The sequence below is a fragment of the Pristiophorus japonicus genome, unplaced genomic scaffold (genome assembly GCF_044704955.1).
Source record: "Pristiophorus japonicus isolate sPriJap1 unplaced genomic scaffold, sPriJap1.hap1 HAP1_SCAFFOLD_565, whole genome shotgun sequence".
In the NCBI taxonomy this organism is placed as follows: Eukaryota; Metazoa; Chordata; class Chondrichthyes; family Pristiophoridae; genus Pristiophorus; species Pristiophorus japonicus.
This window is the reverse complement of record NW_027254473.1, coordinates 174,820-199,184: the sequence shown is the minus strand read 5'-3', so window position 1 is coordinate 199,184 and position 24,365 is coordinate 174,820. Positions and strand designations below refer to the sequence as shown.

At 55.0% G+C, this 24,365-nt stretch overlaps 1 protein-coding gene across 1 annotated transcript; it reads right to left on the bottom strand.

Moving 5' to 3' along the window:
* Positions 1-2,290: 2,290 nt before the first annotated feature.
* Positions 2,291-20,585, bottom strand: LOC139254648 (uncharacterized). Its single transcript, XM_070873769.1, has 4 exons — positions 20,128-20,585; positions 9,704-10,708; positions 2,651-2,683; positions 2,291-2,556 (listed from the first exon to the last, which is right to left on the bottom strand). The coding sequence occupies exons 1-4, from the start codon at positions 20,141-20,143 to the stop codon at positions 2,498-2,500; spliced, it is 1,113 nt and encodes a 370-aa protein (XP_070729870.1). The 5' UTR covers positions 20,144-20,585; the 3' UTR covers positions 2,291-2,497.
* Positions 20,586-24,365: the final 3,780 nt, after the last annotated feature.

Below are 24,365 nucleotides of genomic sequence, written 5' to 3'. Positions count from 1 at the left end.
AGGAGGAGTCCATTCACTCCAATGCTAAAAAAACCAACCCAACCCAATGGATACAAGGGGGTACTTTCTAAATGGTGAAAACTAAAAACAGTGGAGGTCCAAAGACACTTGTAGGTACATATAAGAACATAAGAAATAGGAGCAGGAGTGGGCCATTCGGCCCCTCGAGCCTGCTCCGCCATTTAATACGAGCATGGCTGATTCGATCATGGACTCAGCTCCACTTCCCTACCCGCTCCCCATAACCCCTTATTTCCTTATCTCGGTATTAAATATATTCAATGACCCAGCCTCCACAGCTCTCTGGGGCAGAGAATTCCAGATTTACAACCCTCTGAGAAGAAATAATTCCTCCTCATCTCAGTTAACTGGGCAGCCCTTTAGTCTATGATCATGTCCTCTAGTTCTAGTCTCCCCCAGCAGTGGAAACATCCTCTCTGCATCCACCTTGTCAAGCCCCCTCAATCAGCCAGGGTTCCTGCTCCTGATGACTGCCCAGTGACCCGGGTACCAACTCTCCCCGGGGCACAGGTCCCTCCCCCACGGGGCACCGACTCTCCCCGGGGTATGGGTCTCCCCCACGGGGCACCGACTCTCCCCGGGGCACAGGTCCCTCCCCCACGGGGCACCGACTCTCCCCGGGGTATGGGTCTCCCCCACGGGGCACCGACTCTCCCCGGGGCACAGGTCCCTCCCCCACGGGGCACCGACTCTCCCCGGGGTATGGGTCTCCCCCACGGGGCACCGACTCTCCCCGGGGTACGGGTCTCCCTCCCCACGGGGCACCGACTCTCCCCGGGGTACGGTTCCTCCCCACGGGGCACCGACTCTCCCCGGGGTACGGGTCTCCCCCACAGGGCACCGACTCTCCCCGGGGTACGGGTCTCCCCCACGGGGCACTGACTCTCCCCGGGGTACGGTTCCTCCCCACAGGGCACCGACTCTCCCCGGAGCACAGGTCCCTCCCCCACGGGGTACCAACTCTCCCCGGGGTACGGGTCTCCCCCACGGGGCACTGACTCTCCCCGGGGTACGGTTCCTCCCCACAGGGCACCGACTCTCCCCGGAGCACAGGTCCCTCCCCCACGGGGCACCGACTCTCCCCGGGGTACGGTTCCTCCCCACGGGGCACCGACTCTCCCCGGGGTACGGGTCTCCCCCACAGGGCACCGACTCTCCCCGGGGTACGGGTCTCCCCCACGGGGCACTGACTCTCCCCGGGGTACGGTTCCTCCCCACAGGGCACCGACTCTCCCCGGAGCACAGGTCCCTCCCCCACGGGGTACCAACTCTCCCCGGGGCACAGGTCCCTCCCCCACGGGGCACCGACTCTCCCCGGGGTATGGGTCTCCCCCACGGGGCACCGACTCTCCCCGGGGTACGGGTCTCCCTCCCCACGGGGCACCGACTCTCCCCGGGGTACGGTTCCTCCCCACGGGGCACCGACTCTCCCCGGGGTACGGGTCTCCCCCACAGGGCACCGACTCTCCCCGGGGTACGGGTCTCCCCCACGGGGCACTGACTCTCCCCGGGGTACGGTTCCTCCCCACAGGGCACCGACTCTCCCCGGAGCACAGGTCCCTCCCCCACGGGGTACCAACTCTCCCCGGGGCACAGGTCCCTCCCCCACGGGGCACCGACTCTCCCCGGGGTACGGGTCTCCCCCACGGAGCACCGACTCTCCCCGGGGTACGGGTCTCCCCCACAGGGCACCGACTCTCCCCGGGGTACGGGTCTCCCCCACAGGGCACCGACTCTCCCCGGGGCACGGGCCCCCCCACGGGGCACCAACTCTCCCCGGGGTACGGGTCTCCCCCACGGGGCACCAACTCTCCCCGGGGTATGGGCCCCACCCCCCCACAGGGCACCGACTCTCCCCGGGGTACGGGTCTCCCCCACGGGGCACCGACTCTCCCCGGGGTATGGGCCCCACCCCCCCACAGGGCACCGACTCTCCCCGGGGTACGGGTCTCCCCCACGGGGCACCGACTCTCCCCGGGGTACGGGTCTCCCCCACGGGTGCACCGACTCTCCCCGGGGTACGGGTCTCCCCCACGGGTGCACCGACTCTCCCTGGGGTACGGGTCCCTCCCCCACGGGTGCACCGACTCTCCCCGGGGTACGACACCGTTATCAGCTAATCAGCTTATCATTATCAGCTAATTGAGCACAGTCCAGGGATGGGACCTGGGTCAATTCGCTGTGTTGCAGCCTCGGTACAATCGGTCCCACGGAACCATCTCCCCGACTACGGCCCCTTTGAGCAGCAGTGAAGAGCAGGGACTCAAAATTTGGAAAAAAACAGGCCTTTTTAATCACTTGTTTGCAACGGTTTCAAAACTTGATCATTGGGTTTGGTTTAAAAGTCCTGCACATTCAGGGTTTTCTGGCCGATTCCTGTTCCGACAAGCGGCGCTGTGCTGGGTCGTGGCCCTGGAACCATCCTCGTCCTCACTCAGTGAAGTTTTGTTACAACGTTCCATCGCCGGGGGAGGGGTCAGTCCGTCAGGCCAGCACTGTCCAGTGACTCTTCGTACAGGACCACTGCAGACGGATCTGTAACAGAGCGGGCAAGTGAACGTTAATAGCAGACACACGCTCTCGCCCACACCCCCCGCCCGCCCACCAAGCCAAACACACCAACGCTCACCTTGTTTGTGTCTCTCCCAAATCTGATCCCATTCTATAAAAACAAACACAACAGACATCAGCACACGGACAAATTCACTCAGATAGCAGCCTCCCCCCACTCAATCTATGGGACCCCCTCCCCTCACTCACTCAATCTATGGGACCCCCTCCCCTCACTCAATCTATGGGACCCCCTCCCCTCACTCAATCTATGGGACCCCCTCCCCTCACTCAATCTATGGGACCCCCTCCCCTCACTCAATCTATGGGACCCCCTCCCCTCACTCAATCTATGGGAGCCCCTCCCCTCACTCAATCTATGGGACCCCCTCCCCTCACTCACTCAATCTATGGGACCCCCTCCCCTCACTCAATCTATGGGACCCCCTCCCCTCACTCACTCAATCTATGGGACCCCCTCCCCTCACTCAATCTATGGGACCCCCTCCCCTCACTCAATCTATGGGACCCCCTCCCCTCACTCACTCAATCTATGGGACCCCCTCCCCTCACTCAATCTATGGGACCCCCACTCATTCAATCTATGGGAGCCCCTCCCCTCACTCAATCTATGGGAGCCCCTCCCCTCACTCAATCTATGGGAGCCCCTCCCCTCACTCAATCTATGGGAGCCCCTCCCCTCACTCAATCTATGGGAGCCCCTCCCCTCACTCAATCTATGGGACCCCCCCTCCCCTCCCCCTCACTCAATCAATGGGACCCCCCCTCCCCTCCCCCTCACTCAATCAATGGGACTCCCTCCCCTCACTCAATCTATGGGACTCCCTCCCCTCATTCAATCTATGGGACCCCTCCCCCTCACTCAATCTATGGGACCCCCCCTCCCCTCCCCCTCACTCAATCAATGGGACTCCCTCCCCTCACTCAATCTATGGGACCCCCTCCCCTCACTCAATCTATGGGAGCCCCTCCCCTCACTCAATCTATGGGAGCCCCTCCCCTCACTCAATCTATGGGAGCCCCTCCCCTCACTCAATCTATGGGAGCCCCTCCCCTCACTCAATCCATGGGAGCCCCTCCCCTCACTCAATCTATGGGAGCCCCTCCCCTCACTCAATCTATGGGAGCCCCTCCCCTCACTCAATCTATGGGAGCCCCTCCCCTCACTCAATCTATGGGAGCCCCTCCCCTCACTCAATCTATGGGAGCCCCTCCCCTCACTCAATCTATGGGAGCCCCTCCCCTCACTCAATCTATGGGACACCCCCTCCCCTCACTCAATCTATGGGACACCCCCTCCCCCTCACTCAATCTATGGGACCCCCCTCACTCACTCAATCTATGGGACCCCCTCACTCACTCAATCTATGGGACCCCCTCACTCACTCAATCTATGGGACCCCCTCACTCACTCAATCTATGGGACCCCCTCACTCACTCAATCTATGGGACCTCCTCACTCACTCACTCTATGGGACCCCTCCTCACTCAATCTATGAGAGTCCCTCCCCCTCCCCTCACTCAATCTATGGACCTCTCCCGCTCACTCAATCTATGGGACTCCCCTCCACTCACTCAATCTATGGGACCCCCTCCCCTCCTATCCCTCCCTCACTCTGTGGGACCTCTTCCCCTCCCTCACTCTGTGGGACCTCTTCCCCTCCCTCACTCTGTGGGACCTCTTCCCCTCCCTCACTCTGTGGGACCTCTTCCCCTCCCTCACTCTGTGGGACCTCTTCCCCTCCCTCACTCTGTGGGACCTCTTCCCCTCCCTCACTCTGTGGGACCTCTTCCCCTCCCTCACTCTGTGGGACCTCTTCCCCTCCCTCACTCTGTGGGACCTCTTCCCCTCCCTCACTCTGTGGGACCTCTTCCCCTCCCTCACTCTGTGGGACCTCTTCCCCTCCCTCACTCTGTGGGACCTCTTCCCCTCCCTCACTCTGTGGGACCTCTTCCCCTCCCTCACTCTGTGGGACCTCTTCCCCTCCCTCACTCTGTGGGACCTCTTCCCCTCCCTCACTCTGTGGGACCTCTTCCCCTCCCTCACTCTGTGGGACCTCTTCCCCTCCCTCACTCTGTGGGACCTCTTCCCCTCCCTCACTCTGTGGGACCTCTTCCCCTCCCTCACTCTGTGGGACCTCTTCCCCTCCCTCACTCTGTGGGACCTCTTCCACCCCCCCCCCACCATCCTCAAACTCTGGATTAGTTTGGGAATGCTGCATGGCGAGGAGAGCGTGTGGGGGACTGTAATCTGTACAAAAACTTTACTCTGTATCTAAATCCGTGCTGTACCTGCCCTAGGAGTGTTTGATGGGAGCTTTAATCTGTATCTAACCCAGGGGTCACTGGACAGTGAGCAAGAACATAAGAGCACAAGAATTGGGAGCAGGAACCATACGATTCTTCATGCCTGCTCCGCCATTCAAAGTTCACAGCTGATCTTCCACCTCAACTCCACTTTCCCACCCGATCCCTTCATTTCCTTAATATTCAAAATTTTTTCGATCTCTGTCTTGAATATACTCAACGACTGAACCTCCACAGCCCTCTGGGGCAGAGAATCCCAGAGACTCACCCCCCTCTGAAGAAATTCCTCCTCATCTCAAGTCCTAAATTGCCGATCCCTTATCCTGAGACTGTGACCCCTGGTTCTCGGCTCCCCAGCCCGGGGGAAACACTCTCCCTGCATCTACCCTGTTAATCCCCCTCAGAATCTTGTATATTTCAATGAGATCATCTCTCATTCTTCTGAACTCAAGAGTACAGGCCCAATCTACTCAATCTCTCCTCATCGCAGGAATCAATCTGGTGAACGTTCGTTGCACTGCCTCCAAGGCAAGTATAGCCTTCCTTAGATACGGAAACCAAAACTGTGCACAGTATTCCAGGTGTGGTCTCACCAGGGCCCTGTACAGTTGTAGCGAGGCTTCTCTGCTTTTATATTCTATCCCCCTTGCAATAAAGGCCAAGATACCATTGGCCTTCCTGATCACTTGCTGTACCTGCATACTAACCTTTTGTGTTTCACGCACAAGGATCCCCAGGTCCCACTGTACTGCAGCACTTTGCAATTTTTCTCCATTTAAATTATAATTTGCTTTTTTATTTTTCCTGCCAAAGTGTTAACCTCATACTTTCTCACATTACACTCCATCTGCCAAATTTTTGCCCACTCACTTATCCTGTCTATATCCCTTTGCAGATTTTGTGTGTCCTCCTCACAACTTGCTTTCCCTCCCATCTTTGCATCATCAGCAAACTTGGCTACATTACACTCGGTCCCTTCATCCAAGTCATTAATATAGATTGTAAATAGCTGGGGCCCCAGCACTGATCCCTGCAGCACCCTACTAGTTACAGCCTGCCGACCTGAAAATGACCTGCTTATCCCTACTCTGTTCGCTGTCTGTTAACCAATCCTCTAACCGTGCTAAAATATTACCTCCAATCCCATGAGGGAGTTAGATGTGGCCCTTACAGCTAAAGGGATCAAGGGGTATGGAGAGAAAGCAGGAAAGGGGTACTGAGGTGAATGATCAGCCATGATTATGTTGAATGGTGGTGCAGGCTTGAAGGGCCGAATGGCCTACTCCTGCACCTATTTTCTATGTTTCTATGTTAATCTTAATTTTGTGTAACAACCTTTTGTGTGGCACCTTATCGAATGCTTTTTGGAAATCCAAATATACTACATGCACTGGGTGCTCCTTATCGACCCTGCTAGTTACATCCTCAAAAATCTGTAATTTGTTAAACTCAATTTCCCTTTCATAAAACCAGGGTGACTGTCTATTCATTTTGTAAGTGCACTTCCTTAAGAATTGATTCCAGGATTTTCCCGACAACTGACGTCAGCTAACTGGCCTGTAGTTCCCCATTTTCTCTCTCCCTCCTTTCTTCGATAGCGGGATTACATTTGCTACCATCCACTGGGACTGTTCAAGAATCGAGGGAATTCTGGACAATCACAACCAATGCATCCACAACCTATGTACGCGACCACCTCTTTTAGAATTACGCTGGCTGATTTCCCCTCCCTCTAACTCAGGGCTCACTGGGCCTGATCAGGGGCAGGAACCCTGGCTGATTCCCCCTCCCTCTAACTCAGGGCTCACTGGGCCTGATCAGGGGCAGGAACCCTGGCTGATTCCCCCTCCCTCTAACTCAGGGCTCACTGGGCCTGATCAGGGGCAGGAACCCTGGCTGATTTCCCCTCCCTCTAACTCAGGGCTCACTGGGCCTGATCAGGGGCAGGAACCCTGGCTGATTCCCCCTCCCTCTAACTCAGGGCTCACTGGGCCTGATCAGGGGCAGGAACCCTGGCTGATTCCCCCTCCCTCTAACTCAGGGCTCACTGGGCCTGATCAGGGGCAGGAACCCTGGCTGATTCCCCCTCCCTCTAACTCAGGGCTCACTGGGCCTGATCAGGGGCAGGAACCCTGGCTGATTCCCCCTCCCTCTAACTCAGGGCTCACTGGGCCTGATCAGGGGCAGGAACCCTGGCTGATTCCCCCTCCCTCTAACTCAGGGCTCACTGGGCCTGATCAGGGGCAGGAACCCTGGCTGATTCCCCCTCCCTCTAACTCAGGGCTCACTGGGCCTGATCAGGGGCAGGAACCCTGGCTGATTCCCCCTCTCTCTAACTCAGGGCTCACTGGGCAGTGATCAGGGGCAGGAACCCTGGCTGATTCCCCCTCCCTCTAACCCAGGACTCACTGGGCAGTGATCAGGGGCAGGAACCCTGGCTGATTTCCCCTCTCTAACCCCAGGGGTCACTGGGCAGTGATCAGGGGCAGGAACCCTGGCTGATTTCCCCTGTGTCTCTAACCGGGGTCACTGGGCAGTGATCAGGAGCAGGAGCCCTGGCTGATTTCCCCTCTCTCTAACCGGGGTCACTGGGCAGTGATCAGGAGCAGGGACCCTGGCTGATTTCCCTTCTCTCTAACCCCAGAGTCACTGGGCAGTGATCAGGGGCAGGAACCCTGGCTGATTTCCCCTCTCTAACCCAGGGGTCACTGGGCAGTGATCAGGAGCAGGAACCCTGGCTGATTTCCCCTGTGTCTCTAACCGGGGTCACTGGGCAGTGATCAGGAGCAGGAGCCCTGGCTGATTTCCCCTCTCTCTAACCCAGGGGTCACTGGGCAGTGATCAGGAGCAGGAACCCTGGCTGATTTCCCCTCTCTAACCCAGGGGTCACTGGGCAGTGATCAGGAGCAGGAACCCTGGCTGATTTCCCCTCTCTCTAACCCAGGGGTCACTGGGCAGTGATCAGGAGCAGGAACCCTGGCTGATTTCCCCTCTCTCTAACCGGGGTCACTGGGCAGTGATCAGGAGCAGGGACCCTGGCTGATTTCCCTTCTCTCTAACCCCAGAGTCACTGGGCAGTGATCAGGGGCAGGAACCCTGGCTGATATCCCCTCTCTAACCCAGGGGTCACTGGGCAGTGATCAGGAGCAGGAACCCTGGCTGATTTCCCCTGTGTCTCTAACCGGGGTCACTGGGCAGTGATCAGGAGCAGGAGCCCTGGCTGATTTCCCCTCTCTCTAACCCAGGGGTCACTGGGCAGTGATCAGGAGCAGGAACCCTGGCTGATTCCCCCTCCCTCTAACCCAGGACTCACTGGGCAGTGATCAGGGGCAGGAACCCTGGCTGATTTCCCCTCTCTAACCCCAGGGGTCACTGGGCAGTGATCAGGGGCAGGAACCCTGGCTGATTTCCCCTGTGTCTCTAACCGGGGTCACTGGGCAGTGATCAGGAGCAGGAGCCCTGGCTGATTTCCCCTCTCTCTAACCGGGGTCACTGGGCAGTGATCAGGAGCAGGGACCCTGGCTGATTTCCCTTCTCTCTAACCCCAGAGTCACTGGGCAGTGATCAGGGGCAGGAACCCTGGCTGATTTCCCCTCTCTAACCCAGGGGTCACTGGGCAGTGATCAGGAGCAGGAACCCTGGCTGATTTCCCCTCTCTCTCTAACCCAGGGGTCACTGGGCAGTGATCAGGAGCAGGAACCCTGGCTGATTTCCCCTCTCTCTAACCCAGGGGTCACTGGGCAGTGATCAGGAGCAGGAACCCTGGCTGATTTCCCCTCTCTCTAACCCAGGGGTCACTGGGCAGTGATCAGGAGCAGGAACCCTGGCTGATTTCCCCTCTCTCTAACCCCAGGGTCACTGGGCAGTGATCAGGAGCAGGAACCCTGGCTGATTTCCCTTCTCTCTAACCCCAGGGTCACTGGGCAGTGATCAGGAGCAGGAACCCTGGCTGATTTCCCCTCTCTCTAACCCAGGGGTCACTGGGCAGTGATCAGGAGCAGGAACCCTGGCTGATTTCCCCTCTCTCTAACCCAGGGGTCACTGGGCAGTGATCAGGAGCAGGAACCCTGGCTGATTTCCCCTCTCTCTAACCCCAGGGTCACTGGGCAGTGATCAGGAGCAGGAACCCTGGCTGATTTCCCTTCTCTCTAACCCCAGGGTCACTGGGCAGTGATCAGGAGCAGGAACCCTGGCTGATTTCCCCTCTCTCTAACCCAGGGGTCACTGGGCAGTGATCAGGAGCAGGGACCCTGGCCGATAGCCCCCCCGCTCTCTAACCCCAGGGAATGTGCTCGGCCAGACCCTGATGGCCTGTTGGAACGTATCAGATTATGAGGGGGCTCGACAAGGTGGATGCAGAGAGGATGTTCCCACTGATGGGGGAGACTAGAACTAGGGGGCATGGTCTTAGAATAAGGGGCCGCCCATTTAAAACTGAGATGAGGAGGAATTTCTTCTCTCAGAGGGTTGTAAATCTGTGGAATTCTCTGCCCCAGAGAGCTGTGGAGGCTGGGACATTGAATATATTTAAGGTGGAGATAGACAGTTTATTAAACGATAAGGGAGTGAAGGGTTATGGGGAGTGGACTCGAGACCATGATCGGATCAGCCATGATGGTATTAAATGGCGGAGCAGGCTCGAGGGGCCGAATGGCGTACTCCTGCTCCTATTTCTTATGTTCTTCACCCGGGCTATAGTAGACCCCACCCTCCGCCCTAACCATCACTCGCCTGCCCGCCCCCTCTACCACCCTCCACTCCCCCCGCCCCTCTCGTACTGCCCCACCCCACCCCCCTCACGTACCTGTGGAGAAGTAGAGAACAACGGCCTGGAGATCGTGCGTGGAGGGGCCTGGCCATCGCTGGCAGCGGGAGCCGAGTCTGTGTACAGGGTGGCAGTCGGGGCCCCCGGGACCAGGGTCTGGGGGCCGAGCCTCGAGCCCGGTGCGCCGGTGGGGGTGTGCTCCGTCCCCGTCGGGTCCGGTGATGAAGGACAGCCCCCATTGGTTGTGGAAGATGGCGCCCAGGCCGTGGGCGGGACCCTCGCTCCCGCTGCTGCCGCCGCCGTTGCTGCTGCTATCGTCGCTGGCCGGCCCCCCAGCCTCGGGGGTCGGTGGTCCGCCACGGCTCAGGTTCTCCTTCACCTTGCTGGCGTAGCTGATTCGCGGCACGGTGCGCGCGCTGCTGCTGTCTACGGGGAAGGCGGCGGGTGGCTTGAACAGCGTCCAACGCTCCTCTTCCTCCCGCTCCTCCCCTGCCCCTCCCCCGCCACGACTCCCGCCCTCCCCCTCCTCCGGGGAGGCAGGAGACTCCCTCCCCCCCTCGCCCTCCTCCTGGGGCCTGCTCCCTCCCCCACCCGCCGCCCCTCCCGCGTACTCCCTCCCCCCAGGCCGGGGCTTCCACCTTCGGGGGCCGCCAGGGTAACCGTTTACCGGCCCCTCGCCGGGCAGGGGTCTGCGATCGAAACGCCGGCCAAACTCCCGGCCAAAGCCCCGCCGGAGGTGGCCGGCACTCCTGGGCTTACCGTCTGGCCCAGGGCTCCTCCACATGGGCCGGTAATAACCGCCCTCCCCTCCTCCCCCTGGTACCCTCCCCATGGGCCGGTAGTAACCGCCCTCTCCCCCTCCCCCCGGACCCCGCCCCATGGGCCGGTGGTACCCGTTGCCTCCTCCCCCTCCCCCGCCCCCCTCCAGCCCCCGCCGGTACTTGACGCCGTTGGCCGAGCCCAGGGCTCTGGGTTCCTCGGCCTCCCGGCTGGCCGAGCCGTCCATCTCCTCATCGGCACTGTAACCGTTGCACTCCCGGGCTCCTGCCGACAACAAAAGAACATCGGAATTAGGGGCGGGCAAGTCGGGCACCTGGCCGGGGGGGGGGGGCTCCTCGAGCCCTTCAATAAGGTCAGGCCAAACATAGACGTCAACTCCAACCTTCCCCGCCCCATCCGTCCATTCCCCAAGAGTCCAAAAATCTCTATCAGAAATAGGAGCAGGAGTCGGCCATTCGACCCTCGAGCCGAAAACTTAACCATGAACTCTATCCCTAGCCCTAAACTCTACTCCTAAACTCGATCCCTATCCCAAACCCCTATCCCTACTCCTAAACTCTACTCCTAAACGCCATCCTCTACCCCTAACCCCTATCCCTACTCCTAAACTCGATCCCTATCCCAAACCCCTATCCCTACCCCTAAACTCTACTCCTAAACGCCATCCTCTACCCCTAACCCCTATCCCTACTCCTAAACTCGATCCCTATCCCAAACCCCTATCCCTACCCCTAAACTCTACTCCTAAACGCCATCCTCTACCCCAACCCCTATCCCTACCCTTAAACTCTACTCCTAAACGCCATCCTCTACCCCTAACCCCTATACTCGATCCCTATCCCAAACCCCTATCCCTACCCCTAAACTCTACTCCTAAACGCCATCCTCTACCCCTAACCCCTATACTCGATCCCTATCCCAAACCCCTATCCCTAGCCCTAAACTCTACTCCTAAACGCCATCCTCTACCCCAAACCCCTATCCCTACCCCTAAACTCGATCCCTACCCCAAACCCCTATCCCTAGCCCTAAACTCTACTCCTAAACGCCATCCTCTACCCCTAACCCCTATCCCTACCCCTAAACTCGATCCCTATCCCAAACCCCTATCCCTACCCTTAAACTCTACTCCTAAACGCCATCCTCTACCCCTAACCCCTATACTCGATCCCTATCCCAAACCCCTATCCCTACCCCTAAACTCTACTCCTAAACGCCATCCTCTACCCCTAACCCCTATCCCTACCCCTAAACGCCATCCTCTACCCCTAACCCCTATCCCTACCCCTAAACTCGATCCCTATCCCAAACCCCTATCCCTACCCCTAAACTCTATCCCTATCCCAAACCCCTATCCCTAGCCCTAAACTCTACTCCTAAACGCCATCCTCTACCCCTAACCCCTATCCCTACCCCTAAACTCGATCCCTATCCCAAACCCCTATCCCTAGCCCTAAACTCTACTCCTAAACGCCATCCTCTACCCCTAACCCCTATCCCTACCCCTAAACTCGATCCCTATCCCAAACCCCTATCCCTACCCCTAAACTCTATCCTCTATCCCTAAAGTCTATATAAAGGGACTGGTTCCTTGAGCAATATGTAATGGAACCAACCAGGGGGCCTGTGTAACGAGACAGGATTAATAAACAATCTGCTAGTAAAGGATCCCCTCGGAATGAGTGATCATAGAACGATTGAATTTCAAATTCAGATGGAGGGTGAGAAAGTTGGATCTCTAACCAGCGTACTAAGCTTAAATAAAGGAGACTATGAAGGTATGAGGGCAGAGGTAGGTAAAGTGGACTGGGAAAATAGATTAAAGTGTAGAACGGCTGATGAACAGTGACGTACATTTAAGGAGGTATTTCATAACTCTCAAGAAAAATATATTCCAGTGAAGAGGAAAGGGTGTAAGAGAAAAGATAGCCATCCGTAACTAACTAAAGAAATAAAGGACGGTATCCAATTAAAAACAGGGGCATACAAAGTGGCCAAAACTAGTGAGAGGACAGAAGATTGGGAAGCTTTTAAAAGCCAGCAAAGAATGACTAAAAAAATGATTAAGAAAGGGAAGATAGACTATGAAAGTAAACTAGCACGAAATATAAAAACAGATAGCAAGAGTTTCTACAGGTATATAAAAAGGAAAAGAATGGCTAAATTAAATGTTGGTCCCTTAGAGGAAATTAGTGATGGGGAACATGGAGATGGCAGAAACTCATCAGTCTTTACAGTAGAGGACGCTAAAAATATCCCAACAGTGGATAGTCAAGGGGCTATAGGGGGGGGCGGGGAAGAGAGGAACTTAACCCAATCACTAAGGAGGTGGTACTCAGTAAGATAATGGGACTAAAGGCAGATAGATCCCCTGGACCTGATGACTTGCATCCTAGGGTCTGAAGAGAAGTAGCAGCAGGGATAGTGGATGCATTGGTTGTAATTTACCAAAATTCCCTGGATTCTGGGAAGGTCCCAGCGGATTGGAAAACCGCAAATGTAACACCACTATTTAAAACAGGAGGCAGACAAAAATCAGGAAATTATAAACCAGTTTCCATCTGTGTTTGGGAAAATGTTGGAGTCCATTATTAAAGAAGCAGTAGCAGGACATTTGGAAAAGCATAATTCGGTCAGGCAGAGTCAGCATGGATTTATGAAGGGAAATCATGTTTGACAAATTTGCTGGAATTCTTTGAGGATCTAACGAACAGGGTGGATAAAGGGGAACCAGTGGATGTGGTGTATTTGGATTTCCAGAAGGCATTTGACAAGGTGCCACGTAAAAAGGTTACCGCACAGGGTTGGGGGTAATATATTAGCATGGATAGAGGATTGGTTAACTAACAAAAAACAGAGAGTTGGGATAAATGGTTCATTCTCGGGTTGGCAATCAGTAACTAGTGGGGTGCCGCAGGGATCAGTGCTGGGACCCCAACTATTTATAATCTATATTAACGACTTGGAAGAAGGGACCGAGTGTAACGTAGCCAAGTTTGCTGACGATACAAAGATGGGAGGAAAAGCAATGTGAGAGAACACAAAAAATCTGCAAAAGGACATAGACAGGCTAAGTGAGTGGGCAAAAATTTGGCAGATGGAGTATAATGTTAGAAAATGTAAGGTCATGCAGTTTGGCAGAAAAATTCAAAGAGCAAGTTATTATTTAAATGGAGAAAGATTGCAAAGTGCCGCAGTACAGCGGGACCTGGGGGTTACTTGTACATGAAACATAAAAGGTTAGTCTGCAGGTACAGCAAGTGATCAGGAAGGCCAATGGTATCTTGGCCTTTATTGCAAAGGGGATGGAGTATAAAAGCAGGGAAGTCTTGCTCCAGTTATGCAGGGTATTGGTGAGGCCACACCTGGAGTACTGCGTGCAGTTTTGGTTTCCATATTTACGAAAGGATATACTTGCTTTGGAGGCAGTTCAGAGAAGGTTCACTCGGTTGATTCCGGAGGTGAGGGGGTTGACTAATGAGGAAAGGTTGAGTAGGTTGGGCCTCTAGTCAATGGAATTCAGAAGAATAAGGTGTGATCTTATCGAAACGTATCAGATTATGAGGGGGCTCGACAAGGTGGATGCAGAGAGGATGTTCCCACTGATGGGGGAGACTAGAACTGGGGGGCATGGTCTTAGAATAAGGGGCCGTCCATTTAAAACCGAGATGGAGAAATTTCTTCTCTCAGAGGGTTGTAAATCTGTGGAATTTGCTGCCCCAGAGAGCTGTGGAGGCTGGGACATTGAATAAATTTAAGACAGAGATAGACAGTTTCTTAACTGATAAGGGAATAAGGGGTTTATGGTGAGCGGGCGGAGAAGTGGACCCGAGTCCATGATCAGATCAGCCATGATCGTGTAAAATGGCGGAGCAGGCTCGAGGGGCCGTATGGCCTACTCCTATTTCTTATGTTCTTATCCCTACCCCTAAACCTGACCCTAACCTCTATCCCTACCCCTTATCCTATCCCCTTACCTTATTCCCAACCCTAATCTTGACCTTAAATTCTATCCCTACCCCGAAACCTATCCCTACCCCTTATCCTATCCCCTTACCTTATCCCCAACCCTAATCCTGACCTTAAATTCTATCCCTACCCCTAAACCTATCCTTTATCCTATCCCCTTACCTTATCCCCAACCCTAATCCTGACCTTAAATTCTATCCCTACCCCTAAACCTAACCTCTATCCCTAATCCTGACCCTAACTTCTCCTTAGGCCATCCCCCAGAGTCGAGAATGACTTGCTTCCACACTAATATAGGTGACTGATGAGTCCAATGCGGGATCTACAGTCTCTGTCACGGGTGGGGCAGACGGTGGCTGGAGAGACATCAGAAATAGGAACAGGAGTCGGCCATTCTGCCCCTCGAGCCTGCTCTGCCATTTAATATGATCATGGCTGATCCGATCATGGACTCAGCTCCACTTCCCCGCCCGCTCCCCATAACCCTTCACTCCCTTATCACTCAAAAATCTGTCTATCTCCACCTTAAATATATTCAATGTCCCAGCCTCCACAGCTCTCTGGGGCAGAGAATTCCAGATTTACAACCCTCAGAGAAGAAATTCCTCCTCATCTCAGTTTTAAATGGGCGGCCCCTTATTCTAAGACTGTGACCCCTGGTTCTAGACTCTCCAGCCCGGGGGAAGCATCCTCTCAGCATCTACTCTGTCAATCTCCCTAAGAAACTTGTATGTCTCAATGAGATCACCTCTCCTCCTAAACTCCAGAGAGTATAGGCCCAATCTACTCAATCTATCATAAGACAGCCCTCTCATCCCAAAAATCAATCTAGTGAACCTATGTTGCACCACCTCCAAGGCAAGTATATCCTTTCTTGGATAAGGAGAGACCACCAGCGACCTGGGTTACAGCAACCTCATCAGGACTTGTATATAGGGGGTATAGAAACATAGAAAATAGGTGCAGGAGTAGGCCATTCGGCCCTTCTAGCCTGCACCGCCATTCAATGAGTTCATGGTTGAACATTCAACTTCAGTACCCCATTCCTGCTTTCTCGCCATACCCCTTGATACCCCGTGTAGTAAGGACCTCACCTAACTCCTTTTTGAATATATTTAGTGAATTGGCCTCAACAACTTTCTGTGGTAGAGAATTCCACAGGTTCACCACTCTCTGGGTGAAGAAGTTCCTCCGCATCTCGGTCCTAAATGGCTTACCCCTTATCCTTAGACTGTGACCCCTGGTTCTGGACTTCACCAACATTGGGAACATTCTTCCTGCATCTAACCTGTCTAACCCCGTCAGAATTTTAAATGTTTCTATGAGGTCCCCTCTCATTCTTCTGAACTCCAGTGAATACAAGCCCAGTTGATCCAGTCTTTCTTGATAGGTCAGTCCCGCCATCCCGGGAATCAGTCTGGTGAACCTTCGCTGCACTCCCTCAATAGCAAGAATGTCCTTCCTCAGGTTAGGAGACCAAAACTGTACACAATACTCCAGGTGTGGCCTCACCAAGGTCCTGTACAACTGTAGCAACACCTCCCTGCCCCTGTACTCAAATCCCCTCGCTATGAAGGCCAACATGCCATTTGCTTTCTTAACCGCTTGCTGCACCTGCATGCCAACCTTCAATGACTGATGTACCATGACACCCAGGTGTCTTTGCACCTCCCCTTTTCCTAATCTGTCACCATTCAGATAATAGTCTGTCTCTCTGTTTTTACCACCAAAGTGGATAACCTCACATTTATCCACATTATACTTCATCTGCCATGCATTTGCCCACTCACCTAACCTATCCAAGTCGCTCTGCAGCCTCACAGCATCCTCCTCGCAGCTCACACTGCCACCCAACTTAGTGTCATCCGCAAATTTGGAGATACTACATTTAATCCCCTCATCTAAATCATTAATGTACAGTGTAAACAGCTGGGGCCCCAGCACAGAACCTTGCGGTACCCCACTAGTCACTGCCTGCCATTCTGAAAAGTACCCATTTACTCCTACTCTTTACTTCCTGTCTGACAACCAGTTCTCAATCCATGTCAGCACACTACCCCCAATCCCATGTGCTCTAACTTTGCACATTAATCTCTTGTGTGGGACCTTGTCGAACGCCTTCTGAAACTCCAAATATACCACATCAACTGGTTCTCCCTTATCCACTCTACTGGAAACATCCTCAAAAAATTCCAGAAGATTTGTCAAGCATGATTTCCCTTTCACAAATCCATGCTGACTTGGACCTATCATGTCACCTCTTTCCAAATGCACTGCAATGACATCCTTAATAATTGATTCCATCATTTTACCCACTACCGTTGTCAGGCTGACCGGTCTGTAATTCCCTGTTTTCTCTCTCCCTCCTTTTTTAAAAAGTGGGGTTACATTGGCTACCCTCCACTCCATAGGAACTGATCCAGAGTCAATGGAATGTTGGAAAATGACTGTCAACGCATCCACTATTTCCAAGGCCACCTCCTTAAGTACTCTGGGATGCAGTCCATCAGGCCCTGGGGATTTATCGGCCTTCAATCCCATCAATTTCCCCAACACAATTTCCCGGCTAATAAGGATTTCCCTCAGTTCCTCCTCCTTACTAGACCCTCCGACCCCTTTTATAACCGGAAGGTATGATTAAGAAGTTTACAGATGACACTAACATCGGCCGTGTGGTTGATGATAAAGAAGAAACCTGCGGACTGCAGGAAGATATCGATGAACTGGTCAGGGGGTGGGCAGAGCAGTGGCAAATGGAGTTTAATCCGGAGAAGTTTGAGGTAATGCATTTGGGGCTGTCTAACACGGCGAGGGAATACACATTAAATGGTAGGACACTGAGAAGTGTCGAGGAACACAGGGACCTTGGAGTGCAGGTCCACAGATCCCTGAAGGTAGCAGGCCAGTGGATAAGGTGGTTAAGAAGGCATACGGAATACTTGCCTTTATTAGCCGAGGCATAGAATACGAGAGCAGGGAGGTTATGCTTGAACTGTATAAAACACTGGTTAGACCACAGCTGGAGTACTGCGTGCAGTTCTGGTCACCACATTACAGGAAGGATGTGATTGCACTGGAGAGGGTACAGAGGAGATTTACCAGGATGTTGCTTGGCCTGGAGAATTTTAGCTATGAGGAAAGATTGCAAAGGCTGGAGTTGTTTTCTTTGGAACAGAGGAAGATTTATCAGAGGTATAAAATGATGAGGGGCCTGGATAGAGTTTCCCTGGGCAGAGGGGTCAACAACCAGGGGGCACAGATTGAAAGTAATTGGTAGTAGGTTTAGAGGGGATTTGAGGAGAACAATTTTAACCGAGAGGGTGGTGGGGGTCTGGGGCAGAACTCACTGCCTAAAAGGCTGGTAGAGGCAGAAACCCTCACCACTTTTAAAAAGTACTTTGATATGTGGTTAAAGTGCAGTTGGACTAAGACCTCGCTCTGTCAAGCCCGTGTGGTGGCTGGTGTGCAAAGGCCACCCCATGTTAAAAAAAACTCACGCACAGGCATCTTCCACCCTTCAGGATGTAGTTCGGGTCATTCATCGAAACACCTGTGAACTCATCCTTTTTTTGGCGTGGAAGCAAGTCATCTTCGTTTCAAGGGACCGCCTTTGATGATGAAAGTGCCGTAACCGACAGGGCAAGGGAGCGAGAGCTGGAAAGTAGGATTAGGCTGGGATAGCCCTTGGTCGGCCGGCAGGGAAACAATGGGCCGAATGGCCTCCTTCCATGCTGTAAATTTCTATGATTGATGACTTAAACCAACCTCACTCACTGCAGAAACCACATTCGGCCCACAGTCCCCGCTCCGCTCCCTCTCTCCCCATCCCCACCCATCGCTATCTCTGCGCGCTCACTCTTTCCCTCCCTCCTGCGCACTCTCTCTCTCTCACACCCACCCACACACTCGCGCTCTCTCTTTCCCTCTCCTACGCGCGCGCGCGAATACACACACACACTCTCTCTCTCACCCACCCACACACTCGCGCTCTCTCTTTCCTTCTCCTATGCGCCCACACACACACACACTCTCTCTCTCTCTCTCTCTCACACACTTACCCCCCCCCCCGGCATGCTTCCCCTCTCACACACACACACATGCTCATAGCAACATAGAAAAAATGTGCAGGAGCAGGCCATTCGAGCCTGCACCACCATTCACTATGATCATGGCTGATCATGCAACTTCAGTACCCCACTCCTGCTTTCTCTCCATACCCCCTGATCCCTTTCGTCGTAACGGCCACATCTAATATATCTAACCCTTTTGAATATATTTAGTGAATTGGCCTCAACAACTTTCTGTGGCAGAGAATTCCACAGGTTCACCACTCTCTGGGTGAAGAAGTTTCTCCTCATCTCGGTCCTAAATGGCTTACCCCTTATCCTTAGACTGTGTCCCCTGGTTCTGGACTTCCCCAACATCGGGAACTTTCTTCCTGCATCTAACCTGTCCAGTCCCGTCAGAATTTTATATGTTTCTATGAGGTCCCCTCTCATTCTTCTAAACTCCAGTGAATAAAGGCCCAGTCGATCCAGTCTCTCCTCATATGTCAGTCCTGCCATCCCGGGAATCAGTCTGGTGAACCTTCGCTGCACTCCCTCAATAGCAAGAATGTCCTTCCTCAGGTTAGGAGACCAAAACTGTACACAATATTCCAGGTGTGGCCTCACCAAGGCCCTGTACAACTGTAGCAACACCTCCCTGCCCCTGTACTCAAATCCCCTCGCTATGAAGGCCAACATGCCATTTGCTTTCTTAACCGCCTGCTGTACCTGCATGCCAACCTTCAATGACTGATGTACCATGACACCCAGGTCTCGTTGCACCTCCCCTTTTCCTAATCTGTCACCATTCAGATAATAGTCTGTCTCTCTGTTTTTACCACCAAAATGGATAACCTCACATTTATCCACATTATACTTCATCTGCCATGCATTTGCCCATTCACCTAACCTGTCCAAGTCACCCTGCAGCCTCCTAGCATCCTCCTCACAGCTCACACCGCCACCCAACTTAGTGTCATCAGCAAACTTGGAGATATTACACTCAATTCCTTCATCTAAATCATTAATGTATATTGTAAAGAGCTGGGGCCCCAGCACTGAGCCCTGCGGTACCCCACTAGTCACTGCCTGCCATTCTGAAAAGGACCCGTTTATCCCGACTCTCTGCTTCCTGTCTGCCGACCAGTTCTCAATCCACGTCAGCACATTACCCCCAATACCATGTGCTTTGATTTTGTACCAATCTCTTGTGTGGGACTTGCTCACTCCATCCCGCGCACACTCTCTCCCCCCACACGCCCGCTCTCCCTCACTCATCCCCACACCCTCCCTCCACCCCTCACTCACACTCTCTCTCCCTCACACACCCCCTCCATCCCTCACTCTGTCTCTCTCCCTCCCTCACACACTCTTCCCCCTCCCCCACCTCACACTCACTCCCTCCCACCCTCCCTCCCTCCCTCCACCCCTCACTCACACTCTCTCTCCCTCACACACCCCCTCCATCACTCACTCTGTCTCTCTCCCTCCCTCACACTCTTCCCCCTCCCCTCACTCTTCACCTCACTCACACACTCTCACTCCCTCCCCTCACACTCTTCCCCCTCCCCCACCCCTCACTCACTCACTCACTCACTCACTCACTCACTCACTCCCTCCCCCTCCCACACTCCCTCCCTCCCTCCCTCCCTCACACACTATATTTACCGGGCTCTCTCCTCATGTCTCTCTGTGTCTCAGTCTCGGGGCCGGGCTGCTCTGACTCGGTGTCCCGGACCGCGGCCTGTCTCTCGGTCTCCCTCAGGCCCCGGTCTCAGGCCCGGCCTCTCCCGCTCTCTGTGCCTCAGGCCCCGGTCTCTCGGTCTCCCTCAGGCCCCGGTCTCAGGCCCCGGTCTCTCGGTCTCCCTCAGGCCCCGGTCTCAGGCCCGGCCTCTCTCTCCCTCAGGCCCCGGTCTCAGGCCCGGTCTCTCGGTCTCCCTCAGGCCCCGGTCTCAGGCCCGGCCTCTCCCGCTCTCTGTGCCTCAGGCCCCGGTCTCAGTTTTTTAGGCCGCGGGTTTTTTTCGGGGTTTTTTTGGCGGCTTTTTTTTCCGGTTCCCCCGCGATCCCCCGAGCCGGAAGCGGAAGTGAGCGAGACCCTGCCGGGGGCCAGCAGGCCGGGAACCGGAAACTGCGTCATGGTCAAAAACCGGAAGCTCTGTCAAAGGCAGGGCGGAAGTTGCGCTCATTCACTGATCCTGCGGGCTGCAGGCCCCGCCCATTGTCCCCTCCCCCACAATCCCACCAATCAGGGCATCCCCGCCGCGTCTCACCCCCTGACCCCGCGACCCCCTGACCCCGCCACATCTCACCCCCTGACCCCGCCACGTCTCACCCCCTGACCCCGCCGCGTCTGACCCCCTGACCCCGCCACATCTCACCCCCTGACCCCGCCACATCTCACCCCCTGACCCCGCCACGTCTCACCCCCTGACCCCGCCACATCTCACCCCCTGACCCCATCGCGTCTCACCCCCTGACCCCGCCACATCTCACCCCCTGACCCCATCGCGTCTCACCCCCTGACCCCATCGCGTCTCACCCCCTGACCCCATCGCATCTCACCCCCTGACCCCATCGCGTCTCACCCCCTGACCCCATCGCGTCTCACCCCCTGACCCCATCGCATCTCACCCCCTGACCCCGCCACATCTCACCCCCTGACCCCATCGCGTCTCACTCCCTGACCCCCTGACCCCGCCGCGTCTTACCCCCTGACCTCGTCTCACTCCCTGACCCCCTGACCCCGCCACGTCTCACCCCCTGACCCCACGACAACTGACCCCACCACGTCAGCACCTGCTATTGCCGTTACTTTCTGAAGTTTGGGCCGCGTCATTGAATATTTCTGATCAGCGTTTGGAGAACCTCCAAGAACCAGGAGCCCCTCCGTGTGGACAAAGAGACGGAAAACCGAGTGAGGAATCCGGCGGAGGGGGGAAAACCCGGGGAGGGGGAAATCCAGGGAGGGGGGAACCCGGGGGAGGGGGGAACCCGGGGGAGGGGGAAATCCAGGGAGGGGGGAACCCGGGGGAGGGGGGAATGGGCCTCCTCCTGTTCCTGTGTAACAGGCTCGAGGGGCTGAATGGGCCCCCTCCTGTTCCTGTGTAACAGGCTCGAGGGGCTGAATGGGCCTCCTCCTGTTCCTGTGTAACAGGCTCGAGGGGCTGAATGGGCCTCCTCCTGTTCCTGTGTAACAGGCTCGAGGGGCTGAATGGGCCTCCTCCTGTTCCTGTGTAACAGGCTCGAGGGGCTGAATGGGCCTCCTCCTGTTCCTGTGTAACAGGCTCGAGGGGCTGAATGGGCCTCCTCCTGTTCCTGTGTAACAGACTCGAGGGGCTGAATGGGCCTCCTCCTGTCCCTGTGTAACAGGCTCGAGGGGCTGAATGGGCCTCCTCCTGTTCCTGTGTAACAGGCTCGAGGGGCTGAATGGGCCTCCTCCTGTTCCTGTGTAACAGACTCGAGGGGCTGAATGGCCTCCTCCTGTCCCTGTGTAACAGGCTCGAGGGGCTGAATGGGCCTCCTCCTGTTCCTGTGTAACAGACTCGAGGGGCTGAATGGGCCTCCTCCTGTTCCTGTGTAACAGGCTCGAGGGGCTGAATGGGCCTCCTCCTGTTCCTGTGTAACAGACTCGAGGGGCTGAATGGCCTCCTCCTGTCCCTGTGTAACAGGCTCGAGGGGCTGAATGGGCCTCCTCCTGTTCCTGTGTAACAGACTCGAGGGGCTGAATGGGCCTCCTCCTGTCCCTGTGTAACAGGCTCGAGGGGCTGAATGGCCTCCTCCTGTTCCTGTGTAACAGGCTCGAGGGGCTGAATGGCCTCCTCCTGTTCCTGTTCCTGTGTGAAACAGTGGCACGACCATCGTTTACATTTTGTTGCTGCCGCCTGCTCTCTACCTGATCATGCAGGTTGGGGTGAACCAGCGAGAGTCTGGTTTTAAGTGTCCTTTTCATGAGTAGCTCAGCTGGGGGCACCCCTGTGAGCGAGTGGGGTCTCGTGTGGTAACTGAGCAGTACTTGGGACAGGTGGGTTTGGAGTGAGCCTTCTGTGACTTGTTTAAGGCTCTGTTTGATGGTTTGTACTGCCCACTCTGCCTGCCCATTGGAGGCTGGTTTAAACGGGGCCGAGGTGACATGTTTGATCCCATTGCGGGTCATGAATTCTTTAAATTCGGCACTGGTGAAACATGGCCCGATGTCACTGACCAGTATGTCAGGCAGGCCGTGGGTGGCAAACATTGTCCTCAGGCTTTCAATGGTAACGGTGGCGGTGCTTCCCGACATTATTTCACATTCAATCTGATACGTCCTTACTCCACAGTATAAATGCCCATGCTTGAGAGAAGGTCAGTCTGTGACCTGTCCTTTATTCCTTCGCACTCAAGTGATGAAGGTGGGTGGAGCTTCCCCTTTTATACCTGAAGGCCCAGGTTAGGAGTGTCTCCCACCTAGTGGTCAGTGTTCTCACGGTGTACAACTTAGGTCAGTTTATACATGGGTTACAATGCTGGTCGAATACATGATATCACCTCCTCCCCAAAGTCTTATTGGGATCACAGGTTGAGTCTCTCTGGTGGTTTACGCTCCCTTGTAGAGCGCCTGAGTTGGGGCTCCGGTTGTTGGGCGCTGGCCTGAGTGTCTGCTGTTTGCGGTGCCTCAGGCCTGTCCGGACTGCCCACAGTGACTGGGCTCTCCTCCACTTGGTTCCGGTGTTCGGTCACCTGTGCCGTTCTTCTATGGGGTTGCTGAACCTCCTTTTTGTTTGATCCACGTGTTTGTGGCATATTTGTCCATTGGTAAGTTTAACTACCAGAATCCTATTCCCCTCTTTGGCAACCACAGTGCCTGCGAGCCATTTGGGCCCTGCAGCGTAGTTGAGGACAAAAACAGGATCATTTACATCAATACATCGCGCCCTCGCATTCCTGTCATGGTAGTGATATTGTGACTGGCGCCTGCTCTCGACAGTTTCTTTCATGGTGGGGTGTATAAGGGATAATCGGGTTTTGAGCGTCCTTTTCATTAGTAGCTCTGCGGGTGGAACCCCTGTGAGCGAGTGTGGTCGGGATCGATAGGCCAACAGGAGGCGTAATAAGCGGCTTTGTAGGGAACCCCCTTGGAATCTGAGCATCCCCTGTTTGATTATCTGCACTGCTCGTTCTGCCTGGCCGTTTGAGGCCGGCTTGAACGGTGCCGTTCTGACATGGTTAATTCCATTGCCTACCATGAAGTCCTGGAATTCAGTGCTTGTGAAGCACGGGCCATTGTCACTGACCAAAATGTCCGGTAGACCGTGGGCGGCGAACATTGCCCGTAGACTTTCTACCATGGCAGAGGATGTGCTTGAATTTAAAATGTCACACTCGATCCATTTGGAGTAGGCGTCGACTACAACCAAAAACATTTTCCCCATGAAAGGACCTGCGTAGTCCACATGGATGCGTGACCATGGCTTGGCGGGCCATGGCCAGGGGCTAAGGGGGCCTTCCCTGGGTGCATGGCCCAGCTTGGCACACGTGTTGCACCTGCGAACACAAAGTTCCAGATCTGCGTCTATCCCTGGCCACCAAACGTGTGACCTGGCAATTGCCTTCATCGTGACAATGCCTGGGTGCCCATTGTGGAGTTCTCTGATGAACACCTCTCTGCCCATCTGGGGCATGTCTACTCGGTTTCCCCATAGTAGGCAATCGGCCTGAATCGAGAGTTCATCCCTGCGCCTGTTTAAATTTCTCAGGGCATGCCCTGTACGTGGCTGCCCAGTCCCCATTCAGGACACATTTCTTGACTAGAGACAATAGCGGGTCTCTATTTGTCCAGACTTTAATCTGACGGGCTGTCACGGGTGAGCCTTCGCTTCCGAAAGCTTCAACAGCCATGACCATCTCAGCATCATGCTCGGTAGCCCCCT